General features: G+C 41.7%; 1 protein-coding gene across 7 annotated transcripts in view; it reads left to right on the forward strand.

Moving 5' to 3' along the window:
- GHR (growth hormone receptor) overlaps positions 1-4,966 on the forward strand; it is a 131,277-nt gene extending 126,311 nt beyond the window's left edge. For all 7 annotated transcript variants that reach the window (XM_074812729.1, XM_074812730.1, XM_074812724.1 and 4 more), the window contains 2 exons: positions 1,819-1,888; positions 2,144-4,966. In XM_074812729.1, coding sequence (XP_074668830.1) covers positions 1,819-1,888; positions 2,144-3,106 — 1,033 coding nt within the window. In that variant the 3' untranslated portion in view covers positions 3,107-4,966. The remainder of the gene's footprint in view (positions 1-1,818; positions 1,889-2,143) is intronic.
- The last annotated feature ends 8,210 nt before the right edge of the window (positions 4,967-13,176 follow it).

Here is a 13,176-nt window from a genome sequence, read left to right on the forward strand (position 1 = left end):
CATGAAGTGTTTTGCGCATACCAGCATAAGGACAAGTCATTGAAATGAAAACAATATGGTGCAGTTGGAGCAGCTCTAAAAAAATAATTTAGGCAAGCAGCACCATGCTTTGGCAGAGCTTAATTTCAGGAAGCCACTCCCTGCAATAGCATTCTGGTCCCACAGTTAAGAGCAAGGCTCTTGATACAATGCCTGACAAAATCTTGATGTGTCCGAATGGAGTAAGAACAACTCGCACATAGGACCAGGACCTCACTAAGGTCAGCATACTGAGGAAGGAGTGGCTTCATCACAAAAGATCCTGAGGACTGAAGCATGTCTTTGATCAGACTATTATCTTCCATGCTAATCACGACTGCTGGAGGAGGCTTTTCCCCACTGAGGACCCTTCATCTGGAAAGTTTTTCTGGACCTGTGGGCCTGCACCCTTTCCTTCAAGCTGGTGCACGTGGTGGTGGGAGTGGCAATGGCTTCTGCAGAGGAGCAGGCTGCATAGATTTCCCATAATGCAAAATATCCAGACTCAGTTTCCTCCTGTATATGAAAAGATACCAGTTCATATTTTCCTCAATTCTGATCTCACAAGATCTGAACCAGGCTCCCTAGGACAGATGCCTGGGGTTAGGCCATATGAATTGAGAGATGCAGGCTTGAATTATGCAAGGCCAAGAAAGGAGCAGAGTGTAGTTCTCCCTCCTGAATTTTTCAGGCAGCGAGTGGTAAAATCCCTTGACTGTTTTGTTAGAAGCAGTGCCCAATCCTGTCAGAATAGATGATTTGTGGACTCAACTGTAACTGCAAGTCAAACTGGTACCCGAGAGCTCAGCCAGTGCACAGCTAACACAGCCCCTCCAGGGATTAGGTGGAAAATTACTGGAGTTCTGGCTCTCACTGAGGCTTGCTGGGCAGAACTTTGAGTGTCTGCCAAAAACAAAAACAGCTGGGGAATTTGGGCCTTCCATAGTTAAGCAGAAGGTGCCTAAATTTCTCTCTAGCATTCCTTAAGATTCCTGTGATCCTCTCTGGACCTCACCAAGGTCACTAACAATGCAGCAAAACTCATATTTGGATTTAGATCTACCATTCCCACAGCTTACTTTCTAAAATACACAAGTAACCCAGTATAGAGAATGTTGGGTTTTCCTTTTGAGAACTACAGTTTATCTGTTTGCACAAGAAGGAGGGGTATAAAATGGAGGAGATAGCCATGACAGTCTATTGTTGGATCTCGACAAGGGTAAAACCCTGTCATTATTATATATTACTTGTTATGTTAATAATTCAGAAAAGTGTCATAGAGATGGCAAAATACTAACCTAAATTTTTGCAGTTGTGTTTCTGTTTTATTTATAAATTCTGAAGTAATTCACTTTTTCACCAAGTCCCTTTTTCTGTTTCCCTATTTAAATTCATTGGGCTTATGCAAGACTACTGTTTCCCTGAAAAAAAAGAATTTTGAGAAAGTCACTCTGCACACTGAGGCTGGTATCAGCTTCCTCTGAAAATTATATCAAAAAGGAAAATATTGACAGAGATCTAAGAATTTACTCTCTTTCTATAGAGCATTAAATTTTCAAAGACCAGACTCCAGAATGGATTGCCACATAAATGTATGTTTTCAACAAGGAAGGCTGCAGAAAACTTATTTTTTATTTGCAGTGAGAGAAAACAGTAATTCTTCTCCTTGGGTCTATTTGAAATTGAATCTTCAAACATTTCAGTTTTGAAGTAATTAAGTAAAAACACAATGTACGGCTCGCTTCTTTCTAACTTCCTCAGGACCACTGTCAATTAAAAGCCATCATTTATTTTTTCCAGGTTAAAAATGCTGATTTTTCCTCCTGTGCCAGTTCCAAAGATTAAAGGGATTGATCCAGATCTCTTGAAGGTAAGATTGTGGTCTGAAATCTACAGTGGGAATCACTGTAGTAGAGGCAGGTGACAATTGCTGTCCCAGACAGAAAAATTTTGTAGGAAAAAATTGTGACATGGGGGAAATTGCCACAGCATAGTTTTAATAAAATAAAAAACCCCCTTGCAATTATTACATCAGCTACAGTTACCTTTTCTTAAGTTAACATCATAAAAAGTACAAGCATTTTTATTAATTCCTTCATAACATTAATTTTTTCTTGCTTTATAGAAAGGAAAGCTAGATGAAGTGAACTCCATCTTAGCCAGCCATGACAACTACAAGACACAGCTATACAATGATGACTTGTGGGTTGAGTTTATTGAGTTGGACATAGAAGACCCTGATGAAAAGAACAGAGTCTCAGATACCGACAGACTCCTGAGTGAAGATCATCTGAAATCACACAGTTGCTTGGGAGCGAAGGATGATGATTCTGGACGGGCCAGTTGTTGTGAACCAGATATTCCTGAGACAGACTTTAGTGCAAGTGACACATGTGATGCCATATCTGATGTTGATCAGTTCAAAAAGGTAACTGAAAAAGAAGAGGATCTCTTGTGCCTTGATAGAAAAGATAATGATGAGTCACTTCCAAGCCTTGCCAACACAGACACCCAACGGTTGCTTATGAATACTCAGTCTGAAAATAGCCAGCTGTGGCCACCTTTTGCAGACAGCATTGACTCAGCTAGTCCATCGGTCCATACCCAGCTAAGTAACCAGAATTCACTGACAAATACTGACTTTTATGCGCAAGTGAGTGATATTACTCCAGCAGGCAGTGTTGTACTTTCACCAGGGCAGAAATCCAAGGTGGGGAGAGCACAATGTGAAGGCTGCGCAGAACAAAACTTCACCATGGACAACACCTACTTCTGTGAGGCAGATGTGAAAAAATGTATTGCTGTGACTTCCCATGAAGAGGATGAGCCATATGTTCAGGAGCAAAGCTGTAATGAAGACGCTTACTTCACCACAGAGAGCCTTACCACTACCGGTGTCAATTTTGGAGCTTCAACAGCAGAAACGCCAAGTTCAGAGATACCTGTCCCAGACTATACATCTATTCATATCGTTCACTCTCCACAAGGCCTCGTGCTCAACGCAACTGCACTGCCTGTGCCAGACAAGGAATTCAATATGTCTTGTGGCTATGTGAGTGCAGACCAGCTGAACAAAATCATGCCGTAGCTCTTCTTTGACTAGGTGTGTGCAGTATTTCACAGCAGAGAGTCAGCTCGGGCTTGTATGCTGAAACCAAAATGAAGTCTAAAAGTTTCTCATGGTTCTTATGATTTTATCTAAAATGTTGCAACGTAAAATATTCATCAAAATATTCCTATTGTGTTCTGTAAATATTATCTATGAATTTGTCTTGAGACTGTTTTACTAGCAGTGACTGTCTTGTTCTTGTGGGTGTTGATTTTTGTGATACTAAGCATTGAAATTACTATGTTTAATGTACAGTAAATCATGCATTTTGATAAAGCTAAAATTCAGGTGGTTTAAAGTCTAGGAATTTAGTAAAAACTGTGCTGTTGGCAGAGATCTTTCTATCAGTAATTGGGAACTGAACATACAGGTGAAAACTAAAAGCAGCTTGAATAGATAACACACCTATTTTGATTTATATAAATTAAAAAAATATATTTTAATATTTTAGTCATAAAAACATAAACATTTCCTATTACAGTACACACTGTAATTCAATTATGGTGACCCATCCAAGGAATGTAATTGCTGCAACCTTAAAAAGGAGTTTTCTGTTTTATAAAAGTTTTGTTCACAGCAAAAAGAAAAAATAGATTTTTACAGAGCCATTTTATACCTCCAAAGAACCGTGTAGAAAAATTTTGAAATATTGTAGAAACTTAAAGTAACTGATTCTATTACTTTCTTATGGTAACTAATATAGAAATATACATTCAATTTAAAGTTTTATAGAAAACTTTAAAATATACAAAATATTTGGGCAAATTATTCTGTTCTTCATCAGATTCTGGTTAATGCTAATAATACACTTTTTTATAAGCAAAATTTTGTTGACCACAGTATTAAACAGTGTGCAACTATACTTTCATTGAAAATTTTTGAGAACACATGAATAAACTCTGGTGACTTAGCAGCATAATCTCTTCACATTTGACCAACTTCTGAAGCCCTCCTACAGCCAAAGGTATCACTACATTTATTAGTTTGTGCCACATAAAGCCTTGATTAAAAAAGATAAAATAAGGAATTCAGGAGTTAGCCAGCAGTTCATTTTTAAAGATGTAACAGGATTAAAAGGCTTCAGTGGAAGAAGGGAATTGAATACAGTATTGTTCAAAAGTGTTTTTTGTTTTTGCAGCCTAACAGCATCTCCTCTGACTGTGTTAGGCAGCGTTTCAGAAGGAAAGGAGAGAGAACTGAAACTCAGTGAGAAAGCTCTCTTTGTTCTTACATATATTAAGAACTTGATGGAGCTTTGCAATGAACTATTACTGCTTCAGAAGTTACCTTCCTAGGGCGTGGTTTCATCACAGCAGGGTTCTTCTTAGAAAGCAGATAGGGACGCTCATTTCTTTTCTCTGACCTGAACAGAAGTGCATGAAGCGCAGCAAATGCAGGTCTTGCTCATGATGTCTCCCACGGAACTTACTGATGCTCTCTTTGTGACCAAGGGCTACAGGACTGGGCCCAACAAGGGGGTGGGATTTTTAAGTTTAGCACGTACTTTATGGTAAATGTGCATTAGATATTCTGCTAATTTGCTGCTATATTTTTCTAACAGCTACATTATTTAGTTTCATATAAAATTTCGTAGATGATAGACACAAATGCAAGTAATGCCTATGTGTGTGTTTGGAAGAAGTTTCTTACTCTGTTTCTATTGCCAAAAATAGTTAAATACCTCAATCAAACTCAGAATGTCATTTTGGTACTTTACTGGTCACACAAGCCGTTATATGCTGGTCAGAAGATGTGTCTTTCAGTTTCTATTTAACTTTCTTTATGTCAGTGTTTTGTTTGTTTTTCTCAGAGTTTAATAAATGTATTGTCCTGACACAATGTGTTTTATTGCAGATAATTATTCTTTCATGGAAAATAGAGATTTTATTAGGAGAAATCAGGAGTATTTCTCATTGAATAAAGTAGAATGCAGCTTTCCTTAGAATAGAAGCAGTGTCTAATGAGATCAGTGTTTTCACTGATTGATATGTATATAGTTAAAAATAGAAGCATGGACCTAAATTTATAGATGGAGGTAGGACATGCTGTACCCAGAACTGGCCAAGACACGTGTTACTAATTCAGCAGATCAGTTTACCTTTGGCTGGCACAGCCTGTAGTTGCAAATAAATAAGCTTCACTAGTTCGAGATATACCTACAGTTGAATCCACAAATCAGATAGTCTGACAAACCTCGATAGTTACTTGTAGTGATAGTTAAAACCTAGCAGTATATGAACTCTGAAATATCAGAATTGTCAGATAGTCTGTCTCTATGGAAAATGTCGTATCTTGAACCTCTCCCAGTCTGCGTACTACTGCCTGTCTTCTCTCTCTAGAGGGAGGGAGGGCGCTGTTGGAGGAATCCAACTACTCAAGGGTAAGCCATTTTCTCCCAAGGGAATCAAGGTGTGATTCAGTTCCTCTACACACACATCCAGTGCCATTTAAGGTGTGTAATCAGGCTTCCAGGTGCTAGTCCAGAACAGCACAGGCCTTGTGTATGCTTTGTCTTATCTAAAAGCCTGAATGATGGTAGATGCATGTTTGGGCACTTGAACTGATCCCCAGTGGAAGAAAACAGCTTCAGGAATGCGAACATCTTTGTGTCAGGTAAGTTACCATTGTAGTTAATAGTCTAAAGAGCTACTTAGCTGACCAGATACAGGTGTCTGCTTTAGGTGAGCTGATTAGGGCTTTCTACTCTTCAAGATTAGAATGGGAGCATGGACATCTTGCTCATATTCAGACACCAAATATATTTGTTAAAGACATCTTGATGTTGGTGTGAATTTCACCTTGGCTGAGCCATTGGACAAGGTAAGCCAGAGAGGGCATTGCTGTTTTCTTTTGGTTCATACTGTCTGTTGAAACAACTTTGTAGAACTCAATGCAAATGAACTATCATGATGACTAAATATGCTTGTTTATATCTCATGCTTGAAGAACTAAGCTTCAGAGGGTTTGTGCCTTTTATAAGGCTCTAAAAATACCTGAGTTCCAGTGGGAGTTGGAGAATTCACAGCTTTAAGAAATGACAGTGAAGACAATGGTTCACCACTGCCATGTGGGGAACTCCAGCTCCCACTGCTCTCACTGTGCCAGTTTCAGTGCTCTCTGCCAATGCCCTTCCATGAGCTGATCCAACTTTCTACAATCTGAGAAAATCATTAAAGTATCAGAAGTTAGTTTCTGTTGATTAATGCGTTAAGCTGATTGAGCAAAGTCCCAGATGAGCACCAGGGAAAAAAGGCAGGACCACATGGCCAAGAGCTACAGTGATCTTCCCAGGAGAAAACAGCTTCCTCATGCAGCTCACTCATGCAGGCAAGAAACAGGAAGGATACACAGCTCAAGGTAGGTGTGTGTTTGCAGGGACATAGTGTAACATTCTCTTTTGGTAGTAACTGTCAGCTCGGTCAGCTTAAAGGGACTGTGAAAAGCCAGCTTGAGCTCCCTTCCACATCCAGCAGCAGTGCAGCTCAAGTAATCACATGCCTAATGACTGCAGTTTGTGTACAGTGCATGTGGGTGTTCAGAAGAGAAATCCAAGCGTCAGACTTGCAGTTGTCCCTGAGCTTTACATTTTATACTGGAAAACTGCTGTTTTCTTATAGAACACAGCGACCTATTATTTCAAGATATGATGCACTTGCCAGACACAGAAAAGGTTATACACAGTTGCAAAGTAACCTGTTTATTTACTTTCACCTTTTCTTTGAAGTGGGGGAAAATATATCTGTGCTATAAAGGGCCCCTGGACCAGTAATTTTTTATCTGCTCTCTTATTCACTTTGAGAAATAACGCTGCTGTTCCGATGCCAGATATATGAGTCAATATAAAAGTGACAGAATTCATTCTTTTAGAAATGCCTACTAAAATTGTAGTTTCCAGGTTTAATCAATGGCTAAATTGTACAAGGTGAAAAGAAACAGACATCACAGATGGACACTGTAAGCAAGGAGCATTTTGGTAGTAAACCCAGTAACTTTCACTGCATTGAAGTTTTTGGCATGTAAACTGGCCACATTTGTTCCCATACTTGGAATGACATTTCACTCGTACATTGCCTGGCAGAGGCTAGTCTGTGTGAATATCTGTATTTGGAAACCATGTTGGTTCTCAAAAGCAAGCAGGACTCAAGTTGCTCTGCTGGCTGCCTTTTGGTGGCAGCAAGAAGCACACCTCAGTTTGGAAGAGTTTGATTTTGACCCTCTTTTCTCTGTGAAAGACAATGCACATTTCCAAGGCTTCAAGATACTGTTACAAAAGACTGAAACAGCACCATCTATACTGGTTTCCATTAAGATAAGAAATAATTTTGTCAAACATAATGACTTACACTTCTATTCTTTACTACCTGAGTTGAAATATTTTTCCTGACTGTGCTCGTTTTGGCTGTGTGATGCTTAGTTGCTGGCCGGGGTTAAACCACACTGACTTATGATACAGGAGGTGAGATCAGCACCTTGTGAGGTTTGTTCACCCTTTCTGGATGCATTATCAAAGGTATGGTTTTTTTATTTCAAAATAGTAGTACTAAAGAAGAGATGAGTGTTCTATAGACTTACCATGTTTTTAGAAATGCTTCAAGTTAATGATGGCAATCTACATTGTGAACGCTCTACTGTCATTCACAGCTTAGTATTTACAACTATGTATGCATCAGCACAGTTGTAAGAATGGAAATTAATGCTCTGGTTCAAAGAGAAACTTAAAACAGTATGACATGTAGCCACAGCAACCTTTTGGCCCTGCACTGAGATGTGCTGTCTCAGGCGCTTAGTACCAGACACCCTATGGAAAGGAGTGCCTGACTCAGATTGCCTGATTTGAGAGGAAAAGGGAGAAAAAGTTTAGCCCACATTGTTAGTTTTATTAGGAAGCAATGCAAACTTGGAGGGGTGGACAAAGAGGTAAACACTACAGAATATTACCTTTTCATTACTCATTTTTCAGTTCTAATTCAGAATATCCTAGTTCACCAAAACAGTAGAATGGGTAAGAATTTAACCAGCTTTTACAGCAATTGACTTTGAGGAGATACCAGTGGATGCATTTCTCTCTTGGAACTCCCTCTGTTTAAACATAATTTTACAGTACAAATTCTTCTTTCTGACTAATCATTATTACAGAATCATCTAGGTTGGAAGGGACCTTGAAGATCATCTAGTCCAACCGTTAACCTAGCACTGACAGATCCCAACTACACCATATCCCTCAGTGCTATGTCAACCCGACTCTTGAACACCTCCAGGAATGGGGACTCCACCACCTCTCTGGGCAGCCCATTCCACCTAACTACCCGTTCTGTAAAGAAATGCTTCCTAATATCCAGTCTAAACCTTCCCTAGCACAACTTGAGGCCATTCCCTCTTGTCCTATCACTTATTACTTGATTAAAGAGGCTCATGCCCAGCTTTCTGCAAATATTAATTGCACACACCGTCAGTGCTTTAACTGCCATAGAAACCATGCTGTCAGACCACACAGAAGCAAGATGTAGCCCAAATCCATTTCCATGGATTGTATATTACTTGAACACTCTGGCATAATTGTATTGAGCGAGGATTTCCTTACCTTCTCTAATCAGAGCTATTAGAGACAGCAGGCAACATTCAGAAACACAGGGAAAAGAAGAGAAACAGTAACAGTGGTAGAGAACCAGGCACAGTGGAGCAGCTGCCAGGAGTCAGCAACGCAAAGGGTCATTAGCTGTTGGTGGAGCTGTAGGAGTGCTGTGGATGACAACTGTAGTCAGCAGTAGTAATGGAAAGCAGATGCAGCTATTAAAATCGATGCATCTAGTAAATTGACACAAATGTTTGACAGGTTTAATTTTTTCGCTATAGGCTTTGGTATTTTTTTTGCAAAATATGAAGTTCTTTATCCTAATATATGAAATTTACCTGACTGATTATACATTAGCTTCCTGAAATTAGTCTGAGAAAGCAGAGGATCCTTCCACATCATGTTGCAAATTGAGAGAGAACACAGCTGAACTCCCCTCCTCCAAACTGGAAGGAATAAAAGTCTGCAGAAGACTTAGTCGGAGTAAAAGCAAAGCTGAAGAGATGACAACTTTCTGAGCTTCCCTGCACAGATGCTATAAATCATGCTGCCACTACTGTCTTCGGTCTGCTTTTGAGCTCATGCTGAAGGAAAAGAAAATCTGTTCCATAAGAGACACCTGAGGCCTAGGCATGCCAGGAAACAGATTCCTCACACTTTTTTCTTCCGTAATGAAATTAATAGAACATATATTTTACATATTTTTCACTTGCATATGAAACCTTATGATATTATACCAGAAAGACAGAAAGTATAGAATGACACGTCAGATAACTTTCTCATACTAAGAAAAAAGTTAAATTTTCTGATCTATTTCACAGCAGCTATCTGTGTAGCACATACAGTGCTACGATCTTGAGTTAAAAACAAAGGAAATACCAACCTTGCCTTTCTGAATGGAAAACTTCTTCAGGAACTAATTCTGTAAGCCAGCTAAATGTACTTTCCTTGGAAGAATAAGGCACAAGGTTGGAAAGTTACCAAAGACAACATGATTTCTAACGAAACTGTGCTACCAAACGGGTGGGTTCAACACTTCAACAGCCATCTGAGTGCTGTCTGCTTGTTACCCAGAGATGTTATGATCATTATGAGCACACTGTCATCCATCTGTGGCCTAGCTGCGTGGGATTCCTTAAGCTTTTACCTGTGAGTGTTAGAATTCTTTCTTTGTCATGGCATATTTTTTGATGGACCCAGAAAGATTTGCTAGCACCTTGAAATGTCATGAAAACTTAAGTGAAATTTCCTGAGCCAAAATACCGATGGAAGAATGTGCAGCTCTGGGCAAGGACCTGTGTTAACTGCAATTAGATTCATAAACCTACAGTATCTAAAACGCAAAATTTTACTCATGTGTAGCTCATACAATTCGTAGAGGTAGTCAGACTACAAGAACAGACTACCCAAAGAATGACCTATTTTATGAAAAGCTCTAGGGACACAAAGTCTCATACTTTTATGGCATAAATTATGGCAAAGATGTGTCACTTTCTTCAGAATGTAATTAATATTAATTAAGTAATTCCTACCAATCACCAATCAATCCATTATAACAACCTTCTGATTTTATTTCATTGATGAATGTACTAAATGACTATTTAGAAACAAAATGCATGCTTTTAGCTAGGTGGAGCATTGTCACAAAGAGAAATACAAGAAAGTAGAAGCATATCACAGAATCACAGAATCATCTAGGTTGGAAAAGACCTTGAAGATCACCCAGTCCAACCATTGACCTAACACTGACAGTTCCCGACTACACCATATCCCTCAGTGCTATGTCAACCCAACTCTTAAACACCTCCAGGGATGGGGACTCCACCACCTCTCTGAGCAGCCCATTCCAACACCTAACTACCTGTTCTGTAAAGAAATGCTTCCTAATTTCTAGTCTAAACCTTCCCTGGTGCAACTTGAGGCCATTACCTCTTGTCCTATCGCTCATTACTTGGTTAAAGAGACTCATCCCCAGCTCTCTGCAACCTCCTCTCAGGTAGCTGTAGAGGGTGATGAGGTCTCCCCTCAGCCTCCTCTTCTCCAAACTAAACAACCCCAGTTCCCTCAGCCGCTCCTCGTACGACATGTGCTCCAGACCCTTCACCAGCTTCATTGCCCTTCTCTGGACACGCTCGAGTAATTCAATGTCCTTTTTGTAGTGAGGGGCCCAAAACTGAACACAGGAATCGAGGTGCGGCCTCACCAGTGCCGAGTCCAGGGGTAAGATCACTTCCTTATCCCTGCTGGCCACGCTATTTCTGATGTAAGCCAGGATGCCATTGGCCTCCTTGGCCACCTGGGCACACTGCTGGCTCATGTTCAGCCGGCTGTCAATCAACACCCCCAGGTCCCTCTCTGACTGGCAGCTCTCCAGCCACTCCTCCCCAAGCCTGTAGCGCTGCTGGGGGTTGTTGTGGCCCAAGTGCAGCACCCGGCATTTGACCTTATTGAAACTCCTCCAGTTGGCCTTAGCCCATCGCTCCAGCCTGTCCAGGTCTCTCTGCAGAGCCTCCCTACCCTCGAGCAGATCAACACTCCCACCAACTTGGTGTCATCTGCAAACTTACTGAGGGTGCACTCGATCCCCTCATCTAGATCATCAATAAAGATGTTAAACAGGAGTGGCCCCAAAACCGAGCCCTGGGGGACACCACTCGTGACCGGCCGCCAACCGGATTTAACTCCGTTCACCACAACTCTTTGGGCCCGGCCATCCAGACAGTTTTTTACCCAGCAAAGCGTGTGCCCATCCAAGCCACGAGCAGCCAGTTTCGCCAGGAGAATGCTGTGGGAAATGGTGTCAAAGGCCTTACTAAAGCCAAGGAAACAACATCCACAGCCTTTCCCTCATCCAATAAGCAGGTCGCCCTGTTGTAGAAGGAGATCAGGTTTGTCAAGCAGGACCTGCCTTTCATAACCCCATGTGACTGGGCCTGATCATCTGGTTGTCCTGCATGTGTTGTATGATGGTACTCAGGATGAGCTGCTCCATCAGCTTCCTGGGCACCGAAGTCAAGCTGACAGGCCTGTAATTTCCCAGATCATCCTTCCAATCCTCTTATATATGGGCATCACATCGGTCAATTTCCAATTGGTCAATTACCAGCCAGGACTGCTGGTAAATGATGGAAAGCATCTTGGCGAGCACCCCAGACAGCTCCTTCAGCACCCTCGGGTGTATCCCACCCGGTCCCATAGACTTGTGTGTGTCTATGTGATGCAGTAGGTCACTGACTATCTCCTCCTGGATTGCGGGGGGGTCGTTCTCCCAGTCTCTGTCTTCTGGCTGAGGAGGCTGGATTCCCTCAGTACAACTAGTCTTGTTATTAAAGACTGAGGCAAAGAAGGCATTAAGCACCTCAGCCTTCTCCTCATCACTTGTTACCATGTTTCCTCCCACGTCTAGCAGGGGATGGATACTCTCCCTGGTCATTCTTTTGCTGCTCACATACTTATAGAAACATTTCTTGTTATCCTTGATTGCTGAAGTCAGATTAATTTCCATCTGGGCTTTAGACCTCCTGATTTCCACCCTGCATAGCCTCACAGCATCTTTGTAATCACTGTGAGTGGCTAGTCCCTTCTTCCAAAGGCCGTAAACTCTCCTTTTCTCCCTGAGTTCCAGCCAAAGCTCCCTGTTCAGCCAGGGTGGTCTTCTCTGCCACCGGCTTCTCTTACAGCACCTGGGGACAGCCTGCTCCTGAGCCATTAAGACTTTCTTCTTAAAGAGTATCCAGCCGTCCTTGTCCCCTATACCCTTCAGGACCATCTCCCAAGGGATTCTGTCAAGCAGGTGACTAAGTCAGTCCTTTGGAAGTCCAGGATGTCAGTCCCCTCTCCTGGTCTCTTTAAGAATAGAGAACTCTATTATTCTATGATCACCGTGCCCTAGTCAGCCTCCAACTGTCACATCATCCACCAGTACTTCTCTGTTCACAAAGAGGAGATCCAGCAGGGCACCTTCTCTGGTTGGTTCACTCACCAGCTGCGTGAGGAAGTTGTCTCCCACACATTCCAGGGATCTCCGGGACTGGTCCCGCTCTGCTGTGTTGTGTTTCCAGCAGATGTCTGGGAAGTTAAAGACTCCCACAAGAACAAGGGCAAGCGATCATGAGATTTCTCCTAAGTGCCTATAGAATATTTCATCCACCTCTCTGTCCTGGGTGGGTGGCCTATAGTAGACTCCTACTACAACATCTGTCCTGTTGGCCTTCCCCCTGATTCTAACGCAAAGACACTCCACCCTGTCTTCACTACACTTGTACTCAAAGCAATCATAACAGTCCCTAACATACAGCACCACCCCACCGCCTCTCCTTTCTTGTCTGTCCCTTCTAAAGAGCTTGCAGCCATCAATTGGCACACTCCAGTCATGGCAGACTTCCCACCATGTTTCCGTAATAGCCACAACATCATAATTTTCCTGCTGCATCATGGCTTCAAGCTCCTCCTGTTTGTTACCCATGCTGTGTGCACT

Source organism: Strix aluco, chromosome Z (assembly GCF_031877795.1).
Source record: "Strix aluco isolate bStrAlu1 chromosome Z, bStrAlu1.hap1, whole genome shotgun sequence".
In the NCBI taxonomy this organism is placed as follows: domain Eukaryota; kingdom Metazoa; phylum Chordata; class Aves; order Strigiformes; family Strigidae; genus Strix; species Strix aluco.